General features: G+C 34.7%; 2 protein-coding genes across 4 annotated transcripts in view; both read right to left on the bottom strand.

The window, feature by feature from the left end:
- The window catches only part of LOC108366373 (gastrin/cholecystokinin type B receptor-like), a gene marked incomplete at its 3' end in the record, with an annotated part of 58794 nt that extends 40055 nt beyond the window's left edge, over positions 1–18739 (bottom strand). The window contains exon 1 of the mRNA XM_017620778.1: positions 17882–18739. The remainder of the gene's footprint in view (positions 1–17881) is intronic.
- On the bottom strand, positions 13371–15556 carry LOC108366370 (glucose dehydrogenase [FAD, quinone]-like). 3 transcript variants are annotated; one of them, XM_017620750.1, is made up of 4 exons: positions 15503–15555; positions 15373–15423; positions 14991–15301; positions 13371–14927 (listed from the first exon to the last, which is right to left on the bottom strand). In XM_017620750.1, exons 3-4 carry the CDS (start codon positions 15282–15284, stop codon positions 13383–13385), a joined length of 1839 nt encoding a protein of 612 aa, XP_017476239.1. In that variant the 5' UTR covers positions 15285–15301; positions 15373–15423; positions 15503–15555; the 3' UTR covers positions 13371–13382. The 3 variants fall into 3 exon arrangements, with proteins under 3 accessions (XP_017476239.1, XP_017476242.1, XP_017476240.1); XM_017620753.1 differs by having other exon boundaries at positions 15408–15423; positions 15503–15549; XM_017620751.1 differs by lacking the exon at positions 15373–15423 and having other exon boundaries at positions 15503–15556.
- Positions 18740–20456: the final 1717 nt, after the last annotated feature.

Consider the following 20456-nt stretch of genomic DNA (forward strand, 5'->3'; position numbering starts at 1 on the left):
AGTACTTGGCTTCATTTCTTTCATAAATCTCAGAACATTTTTACTTCAACCTATTCCTACAATTTAATTAGTGGTTTGGGATCTAAAAAATCTATGCCAAGAAACCATAACAACCAAACTCAATTTTAAATAAAATTTCTTGTAAAAAACCAAGTTTTTATTGTTGATTTTTTATTTTAATTTTTTAGAGACTTTTACGTTGGTGGTAAAACTTTCCGAAGAATAATTTTGTAGAATATATCAATCCTCTAACTAACTTCTAAAATTACTTTTGCGCATTTTTTCTTAAGTAAGGGTCAAAACGACCCCTTCAGGCGGTAGCTAATGGATTAAAATGTTCTACGAAAATATTTCCCATGAAATTTTACCATAAGCGTCTTAACCTTTAATTTCGCTTAGACATTTACTTTTAATAATTTCTTCCGAATTTTTGAAAATTACTTAGGCCGGGACAAGAAAACTTTAGCAGGCCAAATAAAAATAAAAATACGAGCTAACTTTTGCAATTCCTACGAATGTTTTATTACAGGATGTGTAAATATAAGCAAAGTTCAGGCTGGTTTGAATTGCCATAAAATTGTCGCACAGTGTAATTATAATTGGCAACAAAAACACTGTGTACTATGTAGTGTTATTTGATAATTGCAAACAAGGTACGCATGCATAAAATCAAATTATTAAATAACTTTCCTTTATTTTACATTGCAGAATATGGTTACTATATCTAGAAGGCACGCTTTTAAAGAGTCTAATAAAACTATAGAAAGTCTGAAGTTTTGAAATAACATCAAAATACGCCGAAACATGTAAACTTAATTTTGAGTCGTAGATTACGTATTATGTATTCTGTTTTTCTAGATCAAGAGATTTTCACAAAATATTATAATTTTTTTGAAAAAAAAATAAACTTTAGCAGGGAACAAAATAAAAAACTAACAGACTTCTTATAAATTTGTTATGTATTAAAACCTGTTCTTCGAAAAAAATCAAGTTACAAATGAAACAAATCGATCGATAAATAAAACAGTTGTGAATATTTAGTCAAATGAAAATGTGTAATAACTCTTTTGTACTAAATATGAGCAGGCGTAAATTTTACTCATACGCCATGTACGACTGGGCTATTCTTTTTTTTTTTTAATTTTAATTTTTCTCGTTCAAACTGCAAACTTAAAATGAAAATATTTTGGGAAAATGACCTGTCCTCACAAACGGTATACAGATCGGAAATCTACGACCCAAAATTAAGTTTAAGGGTCTCATTTTAGTGTAAAAAAGTTTCAAAACTTTATCGATTAACAATAGCTTATTAAAGAGAAGTTTAACTACATATGCGAACGTATGTAAACGAATTTTCGCTTCTTTTTGTTTCGGTTATGACACTCTTGCCGCAACGTACGATATAATTTATACCGTAAATTACCGTCATTCAAAACTCTATTTTTATACACCTACACAAAATTATAATTAGTTATAACTAAAAAAGCCTCTTTAAATTTAATCATATAGATGCGTAAAAACTCACTGAACATTACCGTCCGCTCGAGTTGCCACTGTATTTAACAGGGCTGCCAACTCTGTGAAGTCCAATTCCCCCAAAATTTCTGAAAAAATCCTCCATTTTCAATGCTTCAAATTCCTCCAAATTATTCCCTTTCATTATTCAAGGCGTTTGACGCTCTTTTTAATAAAAATGTTGAACCCTTATAAAGATCTATATTTACAATAAATTTTGCCGTTTTCCTCGTTAAAACTTGACCCAAGAACCAAATTTTGAAGGAAGATCTGTGCGACGGTAAGTATGAATCGAGGCATTGCCATGCCTATTTATTGGTCAAGCGTTACCCTATATTTCAGCTGAGTTTATAGGTAATAGAAGCTCCAGAAAAGCAGGACCCATCACGGGTATGCCACTTCTAGCCATACCAATTGCCAATGAGGCTTGTCGGAGCACTTTGCAACTTAGCGAGCATAAGTAGTAGAAAACTTCTAAGATGCTTAAGGGTCTTAAAACCATTGCTTAAACATCCCGCCATCAACCGCTCAGACAAAATGCTACCAAAATTATTCTACAACAAGCTGTACAATTTAATAATTTCTTAAAAGGACATTTTGAGATAGTTAATCACAACGATTAGCTAGGGCACCCAAAGTTTGGTATACCCTTGGATGCAAAAAAATCTTTGCATTTGAATTATATTATCGTGGTTATCGGCTCCGTCCGAATACCTCCGAAATGGGGGAATTCTGCATCGGTTGGCATCCCTGCCACTTAATGCAAAATAGAATGTCCAAAATTAATTTCAATTTATTTTCTGCTTTCGCTTGCCAACGTCACGGCCAGGGTTAAATTCTTTGTAACTAAACACATGCAAATTTAGCCGCCAACCACCAACCATAATGCCTTCGTTCAGGCGACCATGCGTTCATTTGGTCATCCGCTAAGCAGTGAATAGCTTCATTAACGCGGCTCTAAGGCTGCGACAATCAACCGACAAGTAGCTTTGGTGTGCATATGAGTATAGGCCAGCATAATACCAGCAACATCATTTGCTGGATTAAACCTTTTATGCATATTTGTATGTAGGTGTAAATGTACATGTGTTTATGTCGGCTTAGTTCCTAGTTTGTTTCTTATGTGGGAAATGTGAGAATTTAATGAGTAATTAATTTGATACTGTGAATGGTTATTTGAACCGCTTATTTTGAGAGTCGCATAAGTTATTTATTTCCGTTTGACTCCATTAATCATTTACCGGTATCTTAACTCGTCTGCTATTCATTCAACTACAAAAGCCATAATCCAAAGATAAAAAGTTTTGTCAGTATTTTATGACAGTTGAACAATTTACAGATGCATTCAATTAGAATTAACCAACGATTTAAGCACAAGAGGGGGGATTGTAAAAAGGAGTTAAATTGTACCAATGTAAATATATATGTATGTATTTACGTAAGTGATTGACGGGAAAGAGAGTGAAAACGTTCAGAACTGAGAAGGAAAGAGTGGCAGCACAGTACCGATAATAGAAAACTGAACGAGAGGTAGGCCAGAAAGGCGTTTGTGAGGAGCCTATTTCCAAAGCTACGCCTTGCGATGTAATATCGTACGCAGTTCCCACAAGACCAAATACCCGCTTCATATGCCGAAGTCTGGGCGTGGTCCCGAATGAGGTGTACCCTTAGCGGACAGGATGACGAATCGTGCATAACACCTTTGGAAGATTCCCCCTTCGTTTACAAAAAAAAAAACCTAATGAATGTGTATATTAATTAATTTAAATTATCGGAATGAAATAACAAACCTCGGAGCGTACTTTGAAACCTCTAGCTATAAAATCGATAGTCAGACACAGAGTATCAGGCCACGAGATACTTCGTGCGATTTACATACAGAAGAGAATACGGAAAGTGTTATATTTGGGAAGCCCTAGCAAAGAAAAAAAGGTAATAGAACCTCAGGAATCAGCGAAGGCCTTACCCCAAAAATCCTAACCAGTCAGTGTGAGACGTTAATCCTTTTAACATCCTACCGGCATGTACCGTTCCTCCCCCGCTACAACGCCAAAATTTTAAGTCGAGGGGTGCTTTAAGCCATCATTTCAGTTCCTGACCACATGCACTTGGTCAACGGTAGCATCTGCATGAGATTATTCCCTGTTAGTACTTTCTAAAAATAAAGCCACTGCTGTCAGGTTCGTTCAGACCCACCCACCCGTTTATACTGACCAAGGCCGTGGGTGTGTGTGAGTTGGACTTAACACATTGAAGTGCAGTGTTTTATTTGGTGGTAAAAGTGGAACCTACATGCGAACCAGTAATGGTTAAGCATTATTATTTCATCCTTCGACTAAGCCCATTTCATAAAGGTCGTCTACGAATGCAATGGAAGGGCCAAGTGGTGTCTGGGTTGCATAACTGGCGAATTTTCATTCCGAGCGACAAGCGGCGGTATTGCCAAAGGACATTGCCAAAAGGAAAAAAATAATCACACATTTTCTACCGCGTACAAAGGAATGACTTCCCAAAACTTCCAAGAAACCTTAAGTACGCTTTAGCTTCAATATCATCACCTCAAAAATGTTTCATTCTAAATAATAAACTATTTTGTTTACTCAGTGAGTGAAACAAAAGCGCTACTTTCATTAATCCCAAACAAAGCATAGACTCTTAGTGACAACCTTTGCTTTGAGACCTTCACCATACACATTAGCGCCTGCATGCACACATGGGCACCACACAACCCACAAATGCGTTGGATCAGATGAACGAACCCAAATAACAGTAAACAGTAAACAAAGCGAAATAAGCTAAACAAAAAATAAATTACAAAGTAGATACGAAAGTAGATAATAGAAAAAGTTGAACCACTTGGCATACTTTTAGGGGGCACAGAAGTGCATAGCTTTTAGTAGCGCATGTGCAATTGTGTGACAACCATAGTTGCCAACTTGGTGCTTTAAGCACTAGATTTAGTGCTTTTTGAAAATTAAAACGCCAAAAAAATGGTTTAGTGCCTAGTGCCCTTTTTAGTGCTTTTTTCTGCACTAAAATTTCTGAATTTACAAGAATCGACAAATTTAAATGCACTAAAATGCAAACCATGATTGATAAAAAGATGAAGTTGCAAACCCACGTTCTTGCGTTCTTGTTAAATTGTATTCGCGTTAAAAATGCTAGCACGCAGATAAGTTAAGTGTTTACTTGTCAGGCCATTATCAACTCTACAACCAAAAAAAAAAGTGTTTACTTTTTATTTTCTTGATTATTGATTGATTACACAGTCCGAAAAATTTTAACTTTTTTTGCCACCTGAGTTCATCGGTTTTTAGATTTTTCGGTGCTGAATCCAAATCTGGCTGCAGAATTTCTCTACCACGTCCGAATTTTGAGATATCCTAACCTCTAAGTGTAAAAACACGGTTTATTATAAAACAACAAATTTTTTCGCTCATTTCTACTTAGGGTATCATTAAGTATTACTCTTCCCCTTCAAAATTCAATTTCGTTTGTTGCGATTCGATTGTTCTTTCTTCAGATGTACCAGTTTAAATGTGCAGTACGCTCTTTTTTCCAAGGTTTGGTGCTTTTTGAAATTCAAAAGTTGGCAACACTGGTGACAACAAAGCGCACGAACACACGGCACGGTCGCTCACTTAGAGTATGCTAAAACGCGCACTAATTTGCACACACAACACTGACTGAATAACAGTAAATAAACACATTTACATAAAATATACATGCATACCTATATGTGTGTGAGTATGTAAGCCTATACATTCATACATATGTATGTGTGTAGTTTGTATTGCACACAACTGTGTTGAAAGTTCAAAAAAGTTCAAGGATTCAATGTGAATTAAAGCTGACAAACTATGCCTGCAAGCCAAACAATGCAATCAAGGCAACAAGTTCAACAGCGTACTAGAATGTATGAAGACACCATTCAACTAACAATATATATACATAATTATATACTTACATTACTTTGTATGGTAAACATATAGATTGTGTGTAACTAACGAATTTTGTCATTAGGCAACATTGCCGACTGACAACAGATGTTGATGTCGTTGTTGATTTCGATGTTGATGTTGATGATGGCAATCCAGCTCGTTACCTACCACCTTGTGATATAGCTTGTTTGCAACAAACTAATATCTAAGCCAGTGATTCCCAAAGTTCTCCGCCAGGTGGGCCACCAGGTGTCCATGGGAGACTTGATGTTGGCTTGGCTTTACCTAACAATGTAAGCAGATGATAAAATACTAAAAAAAAATTTAAAGATCAAACAAAATTCAAAATTTTTTCGGTGATTTAAAAAAAAAACTGTATTTCGGTGCAAAATTTTCATATTGGGACTGTATAAAGAGCATTTAGAAGCTTAAAAGCTCTTATTTTCAAATTTATTAGTTAAAAATTTTTAAGAGTTATGGTTCTTATGCAACCACAACAAAACGCACGAAAAAATAATTTTCAAAATTTTTGATTTGTCGACGAGTTAGGTATGTAAGACAGAGTTCGCAAAAATTGCTCACAGAGGAATCAAATCTCTATATTACTCCTCAAGAAAAATCAATTTTTATTTTCTCTTTTGTGAGTTGAAAAAGAAAGAGCGCTCTTCAACTAAATTCATCTTTAATATAACTCAGTTTTTTCCCCTAAATATTTGCCTCATGCTCCCATGCAACTCAAAATATTACTCCGCATAGAAGAGCATTCTGCCTCTTTTGCTCATCTAGCTTTCATCGCTCAGTAGTTTTAATCGTGGACAAACTCATTAAAACAGCAGGGTGCGCTCATTGAACAATCATTTTATTTATGCTCCTAATTTCTGTTTTGAAGAAGGTCAGCGACTGTTACTTGTAAAAACTTGCAGATCTGTAATCTTATGATTTAGTAAATACAATAAAAAAAATGTACAATTTTTAAGTAAAATTTTCAGTAAAATTTTAAAAGTGGTCTGCGAGAGAAAAGTTAGGGAACCTCTGATCTAAGCAAATACACATTTGCGCATATGTATGTAAATATCTGAAATAAGTGCGTGCAGTCGTTGCTAGGTGTGCTCCGGAAATCAATACGCCTTTTGTTTAATCGCACACAGCCACACAAAACCACACAAAGCAATATAAAACCACAAATGCACTTAGTGAACGTAGCTGGTATGAAATTTTGCAAATTTTAAATTAGTGCATCAACGGAGGCGGTGTAAGAGCAGATTTTGATTGTAATTTTCACTTGACCGCTTACAATATGAACAATGAATGGGCTTCACCTGATATGCGTCGGAGATTAAAACTTTGGTATTTTACCGGAATGAAATGTTGCATAGCAGATTGTTCAAGAGAAGTTACTTGCTGAGGCGGCTTCTAACATCCAGCGCCTAAATGCAAACTACATCCTGGATAAAGCCGCATAAAAGGCCAGCACACATACATACATATATGCACAGCTGCATATTCAAAAATGTCATAAAAAATTGCATATACACTTCTCAAGCGTCTCATAAAATAATTTATTAAAATAATAAGTTTACGGAAACTCAAATCATGCGAGCCCAGCTTGACGTATCCTTCGGACAACGCTTCCAGAGTTTACAAGCGGACTTTGCGGTAGATTTTGTTTCTTTTAAATTACATAAAATAATTCGCAGTTATATGTGAATTCTTCTTAATGGTCTAACAGCCACTGACACTGCGTTGTTGTATTTTGGGCTTAACTCCACACTTTGTCCCTCGATAGTGTTCATGAGTCTTCTTGCATTCCCAAAAATAGACGTATGTATTTGGTATTGTCGGAAAGGTAATTTATCCATTATATAGGCTCTGGTCTCAATTTTTGTATAAAATCGATAATACGCAGCAAAACCATCGTTGAAAATGACGGATTTCATGATTTCATGAGATATTAAGTTAAGTATTTAATTTTTCCATTTAAAATGACTTAAAGCATGTGTTAAAAAGTTTGAGTCCTGTAGTTTACGACTTGCTATATTTTATGTGCAAATTTATTTCGTTGAAAATAAAAATAATATTAAAGTTTTAATCTAAAAAATAACAAAAATTTTTTTTTCAATCAAAAGTATCCTTTTTTTTACATATTTATTGCAAAAAAAAAACATTTACTCCTTTTTTCAATTTGCCAAAAATGCGTTTTTGCAAATACATCAAATAATTTTTTCAGTTCTTTTTAATGCCATCATATATATCTGCACCATTCGTTCGATTTTCAAAAAGAGATGTCGCATTAAATGGCCTGTCCTGTAGATGTATAATAAAGGTTTATTTTTATGAAAAGAGTTGCCATATCTTAATAAATTTAATTTGATTATTTAATAAGTTAAATGAATTATTAAAGTAGGGGTATCAATCGAAATGGGGTTTAAAAGGGTTTATTACTTGACTATATGTAGGAGGGTTGCCATCTGTTTGAAAATTACAAAAGCTAAATTCAATACGAATTAGGGGAAAAAGGTTATTGAAATATATATGTATATATGTATCGCCGTATATATGGGAGTCAGACGAAAGAGGTTTAAGTGCAAATATTTCGAAGAGGATCGCCACCTGTTTGTACAGTCGAGTTTAATTTAATTATGCAAAATTTATGTATATGAAATATTAAAATATTTATGTCCATCGAATAGGTTACCACATGGTATTAGTTATTTATAGTAAATACATGCATACACACATTGGCAATGAGTAATTTGCTTTGATTAAATGCATTGCTCTTATAGTTATTACCGGACTCTTAATTTAGCTTTAAAATGTCAGGAATTTTTTTATTCTTCACTTATTTCTTGCTAAATATTTATGTCAAATTTTTTCTTTCCTCCGACGCCCACGTTTTTATACATATTTCCGTTACCTAACTCGCCTAATTAAATTGAATTTAATTTTTCAAACAGTGGTAACCCTTCTGCGCCTAACTTATAAATATGTGTGAAAAAAAAAAAACGAAAGAGAAATTTCAATGTAATCGTTCCAATCGTTAATTTCAAAAAACTGTAATCTGTAGTCAGAGGTAATTTAAACAACTGTAAGCTTGCATAAAAACTGCAATTTACAGTTAAAACTATGAATCTAGCAACGTTAGAGAGAATGGGAAAGCCAGCTCTGCTTCGATGGAAGACGAGGAAACATCCGAATACATTCTTCGCGACTGCTCTGCCTTTGCCTAAGCAAATGTTAGCTTACTTTAAAGCTACATTTATCAATCCTTAGAAATAAGTAATTCCACTGTCAAGGCCCATCTAAGATTCATTAGGGAATCCGAAGGTGTCCTGGGCATAGAGATCCAAAGACCTTTCCAGTCGCAATATCTCTTGTTCTGATATACCCGAGCATTTATCTATCTATCTACCGAACAAGTCTAAATTAAATTATTTTCGCTTAGGAGAAATTTGATTATGCTTTTATGGAAATTAAAACGGGGAAATATAAATACATACAATTGACTTCCCATTTTATTGTTCAAACTCAATACTCGTACATACTTAATAATAATACAAACTCTCCTCATACAGAAGCATGAAAGCTATTTGAGCTAGCGATAATGCCCACTTATCTATATAGGAGCCCTCCTATCCATTTCAAGCACCACCTACAACACTTATTCATACTTCAAATTTCACATAACACTAGGTATCCCAATGAACCAAATGTATTGAAAATAATATTTTATTGAGGTAGTCAATTTCAGCGTTTAAATAGCCAATTTAGTTTATACCAATCAACTGACCGATGCTGTAAATTAATTTTATATAAAGGATGAAATACTGAAATAAATTGCATTAAAATGTTTTGGTTTCAATTATCTGCCAAATTCCCAAATTCCCAAAGTTTTTTCTGAGTCAGATACAATACTAAAGCATACTACACTATTAAAATTTAAGAAAAGTTTAAAAAATCAACAAGTAATAAAAAACTTTTTTTTTGTGTACTTTTACAATTTACTTGCCAACTGGTCTATTGGGTTATTTATATACGTATTTACATATATATATATGTAAGTGTGCCAGACAAAGTAACCACACTCATTGTCTTTTCACGCGCGTAATAAAAATCGATAAAAGTCACTTTTTGTAAATCGATTTTATATGTTTATTCCTTCGTTTTACTAAACAAAAAGGCTATTCGCCGATGAAAAGACAGGCGACAGGGCTTGTTAAAGTTATAAAAGTAATTCCAGCAATTCCTTCAGCTACTTGAAGGGGAAACAACCAACTTTGATGCGAATGTGAAGGAAAAAGTTAAAAAGGCAACAGCAATAAAATATGTAGCACCAATACTAGTGATGGCGATGGCATAAATAAGCGATTGGATAAGTAAAAAAAAGTCGTCGTTGAGTTTAAGAGCAAATACGGTGCGGTTGCGAGGGAGTCGCGCATTTAAGGCGTGACGAAATGTTGACTTGGTACGCAAACGAGTAAAAAAATAGACAGTTTTTTACTGTTAAGGCATGAGGATTTAGAAAGGACGTAAATACATACCAGTGTTGCCACATCAAACATATTTTTTTCTACCAAAATGCGCACAAAAAGTCGAACACAATTTCAACAAAAAGCTCAAGACCACTCCAAAGGTTTTTAACTACTTCGATTTTCAAAGAAAAATCACCACATTTTGAAATTATACTTCAAGAAAGGCAAAGTCAAAAAACAAAATATTTGTTTTTTTTTTGTGTCAGAAAGAACAGTGCATGAAGAGTTGAATCAATCTCGATGAAACTGACATCACATTCGCCTGAAAAATGCTGGTCCAAGAAAGAGAAAGCTTCATAAACGGTGGAGAGTTCAGGATTGGTCATCAGCCCAATTCTGCGTCATCCCGTACTTGGATTCTGCCGAGCGTAAATCCTTTAAATATAAGCACCTCGGAAAAACATTTCTGCCTGAAAATAAGAGAAATGAGATTTTGAACTTAGAAACAGATTTTTCCGATACACATACGCATATATGCATTCAGCTATAATGCGCCCGGTGAGACTAGAAGGAAATTTTTTTAATGACGCACTACCCTGGCCAAAATTGTTTCCACCCTCTGCTGTGAAAAATTATTTAAATTAATTGAAAAACCGACTAGAATTTAATTTACCAGAAAAAAAAGAGTATTGTGCTCCATAACTTATAACAAAGCCGAACCAACGCCGCAGCAATTAAGAGCGCTTGGTGGGGAATTCTTGATGCGTCTATAATATAACTTTGACCTTGTACCATTTGTTTCATATGTGTTCCGTTCACTATAGAACCTGATTTGATGGTGGTGAATCGAATTCATAAAAAGCCTATAGAAAACATTTAAAATAGTTATCACTGCAGAAGTCAATGAAGATTTACGTTTAAAAATACCCCAGTTTTTTCCTCTATAAAAAGTCCCAATAGTTCAAATGAGCTTTCATATATAAGCTATTTGTTTGACAAGTTAAATATTTTTACCTTTTTTGACATATACTTGTCGTTTGTTTATTTGAAATAAATGAATTCAAATATCTTCTGAGAAAATCTACCAAAATTGATTTTTAGAAAAATATGCTACCAAATTTGGTAGAACTCTAGCAAAACGGCAACACTGATAAATATGTAAATGTACTCCCAGCGACGCTGATGAATGACTGCTTATCGTCACGAAGCCTAATACGTGTAGTGGATATAACTTTGTCTTTTAATCGAAAATGTGGTTTTATGAATGAAAGAGGAAGGGAGTGGAAAACCCAATATCTACATATATATACATATATATATAGAACAACATTATATTGCTTGAAATAATGGAAAATATGATGAATAGAAGAAGAGAAAGTAGGAAAAATTGCGACGGGAAATTATGCAAATTTTGGAAATACGACACAAACACAGTTGCAAGAAAATTACTCGCAGCGAAGTTTAGCAATTAAAGTTACAAAGTATAGCGAGTTAGAAGTGACGAGTTTCAGGGATACGACTCTCATAGCCACACCGTGTCGACGATTGGAACGGTCGAGTTTCCAATCCGCTGCTAATCTCGCGTGTCCGAAGCTTTGATAGACGTTTCAGCCGAGATCATTAGATCTAAACATACACTGGCGCACAGGTAAAAAAAAAGAAAAAAAATCAAAGATTTTACTTAGAAAGTCATTTTAAAGGTCTGGTTGAATGAAAAACTACTTTGACCTGAGATCCGACCTTTAAAATTAAAATTTATTTTGTCGTTTTTTTACCTAAAACCATTATGCCGAAAACTTTGAGAAAAAATTCGTAAGCGCCGTTTTTCGGTTCCTTGCTGCAAGAACAGCAAACAGGGCAGTTATTTTACTTAATATCACCATTCTTTTTCTGAATTCTGAATCTGAAAACTTTTAAAATACCCTTACATCTATTTCGCTATCTCGTCTCGTTCTGTGCTTTTTTCCAAAAAGAACACTTTGCGGCATAGACAGCAAGAGGAGTACATACTGATGAAGTTTGAGATAAGGTATAAGTCTTATTAGCATATCACATAAGGTCATAACTATCAACGATGTTGTGTGAAAAGCTAAAGCCCTACATTGTACCAAAATTTCACAATTCGCCTGGAAAAGTAACTGGATAAGCAAACCGACACACACCATCTATTCCCCGACTATATAATCACTTCGATAGCATGAAGGGAAGCTGCGATGCCATATCTAAATACCCCATCCGAATTTTAGAACCCCGCAAAACTGGAGTGACATTGACCGCAACTTTCACCCGTGTCCTCCGGGTGGGGTGGGTTTTTGAGTACAATCTGTAGCTTAAAGCTTAGAAATATTTTTTAGCATTTCTGTTGTTTGAAAAAGTTCTCGGCATTTGCTCTAAATTTTCTTGAAGAAATACAAAAATATACGAGCATTTTTTTCTTGGGAGCTGCAAACTGTTTTAAGAAATTTTGATAGAATAAAATTTCTTTTCCATTTCTTGTGCGTCATTTTATATGAATTTTTCGTTTTCCTTGAGAGCTCTTAAAAGTTTAACTGCGAGTGAAAGCATTGTTCTAAACATATGCAATGCATACTCAATTACTGTTGTTTTTTCGCACCTGCTGCAATTTTGCAGTAGCTTAAAACTTGCACTTTATTTTCATAAAATTTAATCAGCTACAAAACTAAAAACTCGAAAAAATTCTAAAAAAAAATTTTAAAAATTTTGTAAATTTGTAATGCACTCATTTTATTAAACTTCGATGTAAAAAAAAAATCATATCCCAAATTATTGTAGAGTGCAGCCCGTAATACTATACTTAAATATTGCGCAATACTCAGAGCAACCATCGTGATTTTTTTAATATTTTTTTTTTGAGATGGCATATTTTCAAAAGCTAATTTTTTTATCAAAAAATTTGTATGTGAAAAATTTTTCAAGAAAGAATTTTTAATGTAGAGAATTTTGTGTGATTTTTTTTAATTTTTTCCTCGCCCCGTTCTCGAAATATTCGGAAAACTACTAAACCGATTTGTTTTTGTTTTTGTGCTGCCAAATTTTTAAAAATGTATTAATCATGCTCAAATTTCATATTTATTTATTGTTTATGTTTATCCATCAACCCAAAAAATTTCAAACAAACCAAACACATGAAATGTGAACCCCGTCCATTTTGGTATGGAACGCCCCACATACATACCTATATCGTATACACATAGTATGTAATAAGAATTAAGTATTTGTGCGTGTTATGCCGGACTTAAAATGTCTACATTTCTCACTGGCCACTCATTTTATTAAGTTGATAAATCATACGATCCGAACATATATTTTTGTTTATTGTTTAATTTTTATATTTCTAATAAGAATTGAGTTATGTGGAAATTGTAAACAAAATGTAGTAGATTTTAAGCCTTGTGTGGTAGATGTGGTAGTAACCTTTAACTTTAATAAATATGTTCTAATCCTTCCAGTCTTCGCGTATAAAATCGGCCGCCTTTTCACCAATCATAACTGCAGCCGCATTTGTATTGGCACTGGGTACCGTTGGCATAATACTAGCATCAGCCACACGCACGTTGTCAACACCACGAAGTTGCAAACGTGGATTCACACAGCTCGTTTCGTCGGTCTCAGGGCCCATTTTAACCGAACCCGTCTGGTGATAGGTGGTGGAAGAAAAGTACTTAAGGTAGCAACGCCAATAATCATCACTTCTCAGTTCATAGGCATCGCATTCGTCAATACTGGGTAGTAGTATTGTGGCGTTCGCTGCCTTATAGGCAGTCGTGTTCACTAGCTGCTCGTGGAAGCGCATTGCCCGCACTAGAGTGTCCACATCTTCGGATTCGCTAAAGTAATTATGTACCAACTTAGGATCGGCTTTGTAATTGGCGCTCTGCAGGCGCACATAGCCTTTAGACTTGGGATTCAAAAGAAAATTAAACATAACTAAAATATCAGCTGTTTCGAGCGCCTTGGATATTTGATTGACAATTTTATTATTCAAGTTGACTCCACTAGCGAATTGTTTCAAAGTAGCTTGATTATTACGTCGAATTTTTAGATGAAGAACCCCGACATCCGGGTATGAATCGTTCTTAAGGGTATTAATGAAGCCGGCAATTGAAGATGTCCTGTCCAATGTTCCATTCTGATGAATTAAATATTTGTAAACGATATCAAGACTGTCGACCATCTTGTGATTCGGTGCGACATTCTCCCTTAATTTGAGGAAAGTCCAAACATTTACATGATCATACAAGTTGTCGCCTACTGGCAAGTCCTGCACAACGGGAATATTCAATTGCCCCAAATGTTCCGCTGGACCCACACCAGACAACATTAACAGCTTCGGCGAATCTATTGCGCCTGCGGATACTACCAACTCTTTGCCAACGCTCACATTCAGCTCATATTTGTCCTGAAGTATAAAGCTCACCGAGTTAACTTTTTTTCCGCTATCATCGAAATTCAACTTGGTTACATGCGCTCCTTTTATCACATGCAGATTAGACCGTGGCGAAACTCTCGACAGATAGCCCTTTCCGGTACTCGTGCGACGTCCATTTTCTATTGTGCGAGGCAATTTGAAATATCCCAGTTCGCTAACATCATTAAATTCCCATTTCTGCGGTATGCCCAACTCCTCGGTTCCCTGTGTGATCATTCCCGCTAAATCCGTGTCAGTGTCCGGTAATTCACTGACTGTGAGATATCCTACTGGATTCGTTTCATTACCCACAGGACGAATTGAACGTTCGAAATATGGTACGACGTCATCCCAACCCCATCCAGTGTTGCCAGCCTCTGCCCAACCATCGTAATCTTTGCGATTGCCCCAAATATAAAACATGGCATTAGCTCCACCAGAGCCGCCTAACATTTTTCCCCTCGGAAAATAGCAACGGCCATCGTTGAGGCCCAAACAGGCTTTGTCGCTTGGCTCCGTAAAGTAGTTAAATGTTGCGTTTGTGTGTTCCATAGAGAATAATAAAGCAGGTACCTGAGTAAATGTGTGTAAAGAAACATTTTATAAGTTGTCGAATCCGCACTCATTTCTACATACTTCACTTTCTTGTGGTGGATCACCACCTGCTTCCAGAACTAGCACTTTCCAATTTGGATTTTCGCTTAAACGGCTGGCTACTACCGAACCGGCAGATCCAGCGCCCACCACCACAAAATCGTAGGTGTCCAAGCCATTTCTCAGCGCTTGATCCGCGTAGTCTGATGGCCACAGCTCCGGTGCGGAGATGGCGCATTGTGCGGCAAGCAGTGCCTGGAGAAGTGTGGTCACCAACGTGTTGACAGTACCAACACTTTGGGCGGCACATTGGAGGTCTATCTGTGGAGACGACATTGTCCAGGAAGTTGAAGCTGAAAAAACCAATTTCTTATTTATTACTCACTGACTTGTCCCAAAATAGCAAGATTTATTTTAAACCTACCAAAGTTTATTTAAAAAAAATATGTCCCGGTTTACTACAAAAGGAAGGCTCCTGCAAAAATAAATTTTTCCCCTATTGTAGAATAAAAACATTGCAAAATTAGCAAAAGAAATTAAATCTTGCCTCTTACCGTTGATGTGCGAAAACTAGTGCAAATGAGAGAACACAATCCACTTGGAATTCTGCAGCAAGTATGTCTTTTCTCCCCTAAAAAAGCATCTTTTATACCTACCCACTAGTGGTGCGGCGATAGTTCTTCAGAAACCATCGATAACTATCGATAGTTTTTTAAACTTACAATTTGGCTTTATATTGCGCTTGGCTTATTTCTTACAAAATCAGTAAATCGCTTGCTTAGAGTGAAAAGTTGCTAAGACCATTTCTAGAAATTTTACAGGTGAGGAAGAAACTTCTCGCAGCCTTTTTTTCAAGAATTTTGCGAAACTTTTAATAAAACATATTACGTGTTTAAAGCAAAGCAAAGCTTCATACGAATTAGAAATATGCGTTGCTAATTAAAACAATTTGAATTTTTTTAGAACTATTTAAGTATTTTATTTAATATCAGATATTATCCTTATTTAGTTCTTTTTACGAATCTATCCTCTTTTTCACTTATCAAAGCAAATGCTGGTAAATTTACGCTGCCGAACTATCTTTTATTAAAAGATGCGGCCAGGTTGTCTCAAATGCAAGTTGACAATAAGCTTTAAAACAATAATACAAGAAAAATAAAAACTATCGATGGTGGTACGATAGTCAAAAACCATCGATAGTATCGTTAGTGCCATCGATAGTTTCAGAACACAACTACCCACACACCAGCATTTGGAAGATTAATAAAAATCACCTCGATCACCTTTGATGATTAAAAATTGATTAATCGCTTAGGCGATAAAAAAAACACTCGAAAATGACTCGCCCTTACGCTTGAAAAGTGATTTATTGGAAAAACGAAAACAAACAGGATCGTTGCAAGTACACATGACGAAGAACCCGCACAATTCGTAAAATGGATTTCTTAATTTTAACAGTTTTAATTTTCATACACATACGTACAAAAGTATTGGCACAAAGAACATTTCAGAATGCGAAAATGCCAAAAATCAACGCGATTTTTTAGCAACTTGGAACTGTTATTGCACTAAAATTTAATGGGCTACAAAACTGCATACACAAATTCTTTCTAGAAAATCTACTTAAAAAGTTGCAAATTCATTGAATTTTTCTAAGTTCTGCATAAAATTTAGACATTTTATTTTTTTTGTTTTTTTTTTTGTAATATGAGCTATGTTTTTTATAAAAAATTAGTGAAAAGAAATTGGAACTAAAGCTTTGCATACATTGTGAAAAGTTCTCTGTGTAAATTACTTTTATACGGGAGGGAAATTTTGGAATATTTTCAAACCGGTTGAAAAATGCATGCTCTGGACTATTTCGAACAGTAAATTCCAGGTTTGGACCACTGTGCAGCGGCGGTTTACCCTGGCAGTTCTGATCAGTGGTACGCAGGGACCGTAACAGTTACAACTTTACGATTAAAAAAATCACTCTTTAACAATTATTTTTGACTTATATTTAATTACTCATTATTTCTGACTTTTATTTTATAAATCCAGACTAACAATAAAATTTGATTTTTATCCAAATAATCTGCAAATAACAGTTATTTTTGATTTTTAAATTATATGTCTTAGCTAACAGTTATCGAAGACTTTTATTTATAAAAGTCATAAATAAAAATCACTCACTGACCTTTATTTTCTTAAATCATACTTATAAGATGTAAAAGTCGTAAATAGTAAACTTTTGTTTCTTAACACCTTCTTAACTGCGAAAAATTTTAATGACTTTACGGATGATTTAAATTGATTACTTTTAAAAGTAAAAGCCACTGACTGATTTTTATTGATGACTTCTATAAATAAAAGTCTTCAATAACTGTTATCTAAAACATATAATATAGAAATTAAATTTAATTATTATTATTTTTAATTTATTATTTTTTAATTTATTTTTGTAATTTTTTTAATTTTTCATAAAAATTCCAAATAAAAATTTATTTTCAAACTTGATTCTCGATGAACGTGCGAACTCAAACTATTTCACAAAAGTCATGTATTTAACCCTTCGCTCCCCGAACTTTTTGACCTAGGAAAAAATATTTTGAATTTTAGTTAAAATATTCTTAAAAGTTTATAGTTTTAAGGCCTTTTTATGTTTCGAATATCAAATAAATATACTACATATATTTCTAATAAATATTCATTTTTACCCACACCTGCTACTGACTAGCCCGCAGTCCCGAATTAGGAAAATAAAGATTAGTATCCATATGGCCACCATCGGCAGGAAAGGGTAAAATAGTGTGGCCTCATTTTTTCACATATAACACATACAAGTATACACTTAAGTTCACTTCCTCAAGCACATTTATATGAACACACAATTAGTTCCACCCACAGCCTCCACATAATCCATGTAATTTAAATTTGAAATTGTAACTTACTTTTCGCACTCAACTGCCAACAGTTCACAAATTACGCGCCGCACTGCCTCACTTCACAGAGTCCACCACATACATATGTACATACATATTCTCCCTAAGTGAACCGTTGTTACAGCAACTAATCGGAGCAACTAGCCTGCAGCGACTCGCAACACTTACGGCCTGACACTCGTGTAATCCTGCAGGCCCACTTTTAGGCCGCCGATAACAGCAATCGCAATTGTGGTGGGTGTGTTAAAACCAAGGCAGCCGAAGGCAAGCGTAGTAATACGTGCGCATACATGTACATACATGTAAATGTGCGACGACAGTCCAATACTAGCATTAAATATGTATGCCAAACAGGTGCAGTAGTTCCGACTGTCAAATTGTTTGACAATTACTGCTACTCGTCGTAGTACATACTCGTTTGTTTGTATTTAGGTATATACATACACATATAGATCGACAGTCGGACGACGCTTATCGCCCTTTCAAATGTCACACACTGCCACGATTGGTTTTTTTTTTTTTGTTTTTTTGTTTCTCCGTTGACTCGCAGACACTTTGACACTCTGACGCTTGAAATGGGCACACTGCTGCAGTACTAATGTTTATTTCAGTTACAATTTGGCTTTTGGCTCCCAAATGTAGGCTATTTAAGCGAAAAAGGGGGTCGGCCGCAGCGATATCATGTCACATGCAGTAAATTTCAAATATTTGCACTGCACTTTGCTTTGGGGTTTTGTGCTCAGTAAATGCAATTAACTGGGCATGCAGCCATGCACACATATGTGAGAGTTTGCACTGGCAATTTGTGGGCGCACTTGGAATGTAGAGCAAAATTTTTTAGTCGCAAATTTTCATGAATATTTTAAATATACATACATACACTTTTACTTAAGTATGTAAATTGGTTTGACATGAAACACTTTAATTTACTGCTGAATTTTTTATATTTTTAAGGGTTTTCCATACACAAATACGTATACGCATACACACACATATCAAGAAATTGTTGCACTTGGCGATTTTTGAAACTATGCGTTGTGTTTTTTTTCAATAAACTCTAAATTTTATGCACATAATTTTTTTACTGTTCCACTTATATTTTTAATTATTAGACCTACTGTCACAAATTTTTTATTTTTTTTTTTCATACAAAAATATGTATGTATGTAATTATGTATATCATTCCTTTATATTGGCTTGTTTTTTTTTAATTTTAGTTACATTTTCAAATCACTTACTATTTCAAAAAAAAAAACAACTGCTAACCACAATTTCCGTTACCCTTACTACTTAGTTTTGCTAGCGCACGTCTATCAACTACCGAATGCCGACATCAACTGAAGTTAAATATTTCTGCGTTCAATGTATAAAAATAACTATGAGGAGCTTTTCATTTACCGCCTATAAGAGTTTATGCTACAGCTGGTCACCTTAGTGGAGCTTTAAGCTCAATGTTTTAGAGAAATTTTGCCCATTGCATAGCATACACCAAGGCGCTAAAGCGTGCTCCCTGTTTTTGTTTACGAATTACTTTAACAAAGCAGCCAACAAAAAATAGCAGAAAAACCACTCGTTTGTGCCATTGTATGTATGTATGTATGTGTATATGTATGTTATCCCCAATGGAGCCGGCTAAGTGTGGTGGCATGTAACCACATGTTGCTTCAACTTTGCCGACAGCAGCGTAGAAATAAAATTGGTATAGGCGGAATTGTGAAAGGCAACACTGACAATCGGTATGCGGTATAGCATGGCAAATTGACTATTTCAGGAGTGAGGAAAAAGAATTTTAATTTTTTTTTTTTCAAAATTTAAAGGTTTTTGTATTATGTATATTTCAATGATTTGTATTTGAATAACTCAAACAAACTTCATCAAGCGCAGTTCTGAAAAAATCCAGACGAATTGTCGGGTTTATGCGTCAGTCTAGCCTGATCATGCTTTAAGGTGCCACGCAGACATGTCAAGTCTTGAATCATTTTTTATTGAATTCAAGTCCTTGGTTCTTTAAATGGGAATCAACGTGAAGGTCAAATAAGGCAAGAAAACTTAAAACGAATCGACGGTATGGATGTATCCATACTCCTTCCTACTTCGCCTACGAAAGAGCAGACTTGAAAGCACGACTTGACTTGTCTGAGTGGTGACTTAGGGTGGCTGAAAGTGTACGAAAATGCATTGTAATATTTCGATAAGAATCGAAATATATTCAGTCATCAGATCAGAAATTTAGCTCTAGAAAGTTATCCAGTTTCTTATCACCGTCGTTTATAGTTATCAAAATTTTTCAGATCATCCATGTTTATAAAGTTATCGGAATGTATCGAGTTATTGCAATTTAACAATGTTTGCTGAGTTATCGAAATTAATCGAGACGCTAAAGTTGAGTTGTCGAAATGTACCGAAAGTTATCGAGTTATAAAAATTTGTCAGATTATCGAAATTTTACAACGTAATGAAATTTTTTTTTATAAGATAGTTATTGAAATATTTATAAAATTTATAGAGTTAACGAAGTTTATCGGGTTAACGAAATTTTTCGAGTTGCCTTCATGTGTCGAGTTCTTTAAATTATCGAGTTATC

This window comes from Rhagoletis zephyria, unplaced genomic scaffold, assembly GCF_001687245.7.
Source record: "Rhagoletis zephyria isolate East Lansing unplaced genomic scaffold, Rhagoletis_zephyria_1.1 Rzeph_scaffold_02244, whole genome shotgun sequence".
In the NCBI taxonomy this organism is placed as follows: domain Eukaryota; kingdom Metazoa; phylum Arthropoda; class Insecta; order Diptera; family Tephritidae; genus Rhagoletis; species Rhagoletis zephyria.

Coding starts and splice junctions, on each gene's coding strand:
- LOC108366370 (XM_017620751.1), bottom strand. CDS start 15,284: ATGTCGTCTCCACAGATAGACCTCCAATGTGCCGCCCAAAGTGTTGGT. Junction 14,928..14,990: donor ATCCACCACAAGAAAGTGAA/GTATGTAGAAAT, acceptor ACATTTACTCAG/GTACCTGCTTTATTATTCTC.